The 4,434-nt window shown below is 34.2% G+C and overlaps 1 protein-coding gene across 1 annotated transcript in view; it reads left to right on the forward strand.

The window, feature by feature from the left end:
* PAPD4 (PAP associated domain containing 4) overlaps positions 1-4,434 on the forward strand; it is a 109,390-nt gene that overhangs the window by 3,954 nt on the left and 101,002 nt on the right. Inside the window, exons 2-3 of the mRNA XM_011992203.1 lie at positions 3,025-3,198; positions 3,410-3,499. Coding sequence (XP_011847593.1) covers positions 3,062-3,198; positions 3,410-3,499 — 227 coding nt within the window. The 5' untranslated portion in view covers positions 3,025-3,061. The remainder of the gene's footprint in view (positions 1-3,024; positions 3,199-3,409; positions 3,500-4,434) is intronic.

Below are 4,434 nucleotides of genomic sequence, written 5' to 3' on the forward strand. Positions count from 1 at the left end.
AACTGCCCAGCCCAGGATTATTGTATGTATTTTTACTAGGGGATTCCCTGGAATGCTGCTTAGTTCGAGATACTTGTCCATTTCCTCTGAAGAAGCTAGGGTGTAAAGGTGAGGAAATATGATAGGATTATTTTCTTTTTTAAAAATCTCTTATAAAAAGACATAAGGGTCTGCTAAAAAAGTTGACAGACTTGTTTTCTGGAGGTTAACCTTGTCTCTGGTCCAAATTAGAGTCAGGCATTTGGGATGAGATCTGATGGTGGTTCATAGAATTTTGTCCACAATCTGTTATGAACCCTGGACTGGTGAGCCTTGTTATCTGTGGCAAACCTAGGGAATTTTAATCTTATGGAATTGAAAAAACAAGGAACAATGTTTGTGAGGGATTTATTTATTTCTTCCCAGATCTTTCTTTCTCTTCCCTGTTGTCTCTTATAGTTTTTTCCATCCCTCCTAGTCACAATCCCCAGAGGCGACTATTTCGATTCTTCTGGCTACCTAGTTTTATTTTTCTCTGTTGTTTAAAAAAAAAAAGAAAAGTAAAGTAAAGCTTCTATACTTCATTCTTTTGATTTATATTTACTGCAAATGAGGATTTAGCACTTTTTGTACCCTCTGTCATCCTCCATATAAAACTTGTGATATATAAACACAAATGTATACTATAATGTCATATATAAATAAATATATAATAAATTTTATATGGTAGCTCAGTTTAAAAAAATCAGTATATTCAATCTTTATTGTAAGAATCAGGTAGGTAACTATGATTATATTGCCTTTTTTATATTACCTGTTGAGTGTTTTTTTCTTTGGTAATTTATTTTTAACTAGCTACTTTTCTGTATTTCTAAAATTATTTCTACTCTGTTAACAGAACTTTTCTCTGTGGTCAAATACATCAGGTAATCTACCAGTTGATTTTTTTTTTTTTTTAACTTAGATACCTTCTTGAAGCCCTGCATCCTGCTATTCTAATTTGAACCGTTAGTTTCCCAACACTGTCATCTTGGGGAATTTACTTTGTTTCTGCCCTACATCAGATCTCCCTTTTTCTGGATTCCAGGTTTTCGTTTTCTTTTTTGATAACTTACCTGTCTAAGAATGTTTCTAGTTGCCCTTGCATTTGATAGTACAGCTAGGTATAGAAGTTCAGCCTGAGAGCATTTCCATCAGAGATTTGAAGTCATGAGTCCATGTCCTGTGCTATTGAGAAGTCCAAAGCCATTTTGATTGCTTGCCCTTTGTTTATACCATTTTCTCCTTCTGGAATATTTTATAAACTGCTTTTTTTTGTGTAATATTCGGAAACTTCAGTATAATATACCTTGACATGTAACTTTTTTACTGTGCTTTGTACTCTTTAGGTCCTTTCAATCTGAGGATTGGTGTCTTTCAGTCTTTGGCATTTTTTTGTTTTATTTGTTAGGTGATGTCCTGTGTTTTTTTCTGTTCTTCCTGGACCTTCTGTTATGTTAGATTACATAGTTTAATAGTCTTCTGTTTTCTCTTCTATTGTCTTGCCTCCTTCCTGCCCCTACCAACTTTTCCTTTTTGTTCTTTCTAATACATTTCCTCAAAGTTACCTTTTAACTTTCTTCTGGATAGTTCTGCTTTCAATTTTATAATTTCCCACAGCCTTTTTATTTTATTTTTTTGAGATAGGGTCTTGCCCTGTCACCCAGGCTGGAATGCAGTGGCATGAACATGGTTCACTACAGCCTTGACCTCCTGGACTCAAGCAGTCCTCCCACCTCAGCCTCCTGTGTAACTGGGACCATAGGCACACACTACTGTGCCTGGCTAATTTCTTAATTTTTTATAGAGACAGGGTCTTACTTTGTTGCCCAGGCTAATCTTGAATTCCTGAGCTCAAGTAATCCTCCCACCTCTGCCTCCCAGAGTGTTGGGATTATAGGTGTGAGCCACCGCACCTGGCCCCTTTCTTTTTAAATAGCATATTCTTGTTTTATATATACAATGTCTTTTCATTAATCTGAGATTTTTTTTTTTTTGAGTGTTCATTTGTTCCTGACGTTGTTTCTGTTTATTCCCAGGTTTTATTTTTCTTCTGGTGATCCATGGATGCCTATTTTAAGTGAAAATATCAGGAGTCTAATTAGAAACTCTAAAAATGTGTGGGTAGGGCCTGTCAACTAGTAGGCTTCATGTTAAGTTGATTAGGTAGCTAGCTTGACATTTTCTTGATGCATTCCCAAGTATTATTATGTTACAGGTTCTCTTGTTACTATGTTACATAGTTTCTCTGTCATTTTGTTTTTTCATAAAAGAGTTTTCTAATTGCTTGCTTTGAGAAAGTGGGTTGAGGGGTCCTATTTTTCTTTGTAGACTTTACCTGATACTCGTTTTCAGTTTATTACCTTATCCAATCCTTTGTAAGACTACAACCTTGGTGTATGAGTCATTGCAAAGAATAAATATCTACTTTCCTCCCTGGATCAGTGAAGGATTCTGATTGCTTTGTATAGTTTTTCCCTATTCCTATGGAACAGAGCCCTCTTTTATTGGAAATCTTTTATATAAATTATGTAGACTTTGAGGGGAATCTCAGAATTTTATAAATTGTTAAGACAATATAAAATCCATTCCTTATTTGATTGGACCTGTAAGAACCAAATTCTAGGAATCAGGATGTCATGTGATGGTTTATACCTTTGTATAAATTAGATTGAGAATAAATGTAAGAATCTGTGGGATTTTATTAATGTCAGGTGATAACTTGATTTTCTAAAAGATTTTTTGATATGAGGGTAAATGTAGTAGGGTAAATTCATCAGAAAATTAGAAATGTGCATGTATCTTGCATCTGAATAATGCTAATCTTAGATTTAGAATTTATTGTTAGTTTCCTTTTGTTACCTACAGTGGCACTTAGGAGACCTATTTAACTTTGCAAATAAAATTTGTAACTTGATAACTAATTGTTTTAAGTTACTGGATAATAGAAGTGTTTAGTATCTTTAAACTATAATAATTTAATATTGTCTTTTTAAATTATCCTAGGTAGAAGAATACATGTTCACTTCCAGTGAACAAGAGCATGTTCCCAAACTCAATTTTGGGTCGCCCACCCTTCACTCCAAATCATCAACAACATAATAACTTCTTTACCCTGTCACCTACTGTTTATTCACACCAGCAGCTTATAGATGCACAATTCAACTTTCAGAATGCGGAGTAAGTATGGTGATATTTTGGCCCATGTTGTTGGTAAATTTCATTTTCTATTTGACACAAGCCCTTTTTGTATGAAACTTTCGAACATGGAGAATATGTTGTCACATGTTTTTTTTTGATAGGGAAGTATTTAATTTTTTTAAAGAGATTGGTTTTGTTTTTAAAGAAAAAATGTGTATATTATTACTGTTCTTTTCTTTGATTTTGATAGCTTGTCTAGAGCTGCGTCATTACAGCAGCTGACATATGGAAATGTCAGTCCAATACAGACCTCAGCTTCCCCATTATTTCGAGGAAGGAAGTAAGTACTTCTTAATTATTTTAAAAGAATATTTTTGCGTTTCTGAGAACTCTGTAACAGTGTATCTTGAATTAATGTTGTGTGGACCCTATGCCCTGTGTTTTGTTTTCCTAGACCTGTACGATCAGATCAGTCATGGAATTTTAACATTTTTTGCATTTAAAAATTTTAGGGGTTCTTTTGTTGATTTGTTTCTGCTTTATTGTATGTTTGTTTCTGCCCTACATGAGATCTTCCCTTTTCTATATTCCAGGTTTTCTTTTTCTAGAATAAAGCTAAGTTTCCTCAGAAAACCACTTTTTAATTGAGATTTTTTAACTAAATGAGATGGCCTTCTGTATTCATTTGCTAGGGTAGGGTTGCCGTAACAATATACCACACATTGGGTGGCTTACACAACAGAAATGTATTTTCTTACAATTCTGGAGGCTAGATCAAGGTGTTGGCAGGATTGGTTTCTTCTGAGGCTTCTTTTCTTGCCTTGTAGAAGACTGCATTGTCACTGGGTCTTAATATGGTTGTTTCCCTGTGTTTTCTGTGTCCTCATCTCTTCTAAGGACACCAGTCATATTGGATTAAGATTCATCTTAAAGGCCCCACTTTAACTTAGGTAACTTTTAAGAGGTCCTCTCTCCAAATACAGTCACATTCTGAGCTCCTGGGGCTTAGGACTTCAGCTTTTGAATTTCTAGGGGGACACAATTATAACATTTTCTTTCTAGTAAACTTTACGTTTTGATTTATCTGCATCCTACACAGGTAAGGTTCCATGATAACAAACATTGTAGTGAAAATTTCTGTGTAACATAAAACTTCCTATAGTCAAGTCAGGAGTCAATTAATTTTAATCTATTTGATTAAAAGAAATTCATTTATTACAAAATAGAACTTGAGAGGTGATTGTTAAAATAACATTCGGCAATATTTGAAAGATA

Source organism: Mandrillus leucophaeus, unplaced genomic scaffold (genome assembly GCF_000951045.1).
Source record: "Mandrillus leucophaeus isolate KB7577 unplaced genomic scaffold, Mleu.le_1.0 Scaffold407, whole genome shotgun sequence".
In the NCBI taxonomy this organism is placed as follows: Eukaryota; Metazoa; Chordata; class Mammalia; order Primates; family Cercopithecidae; genus Mandrillus; species Mandrillus leucophaeus.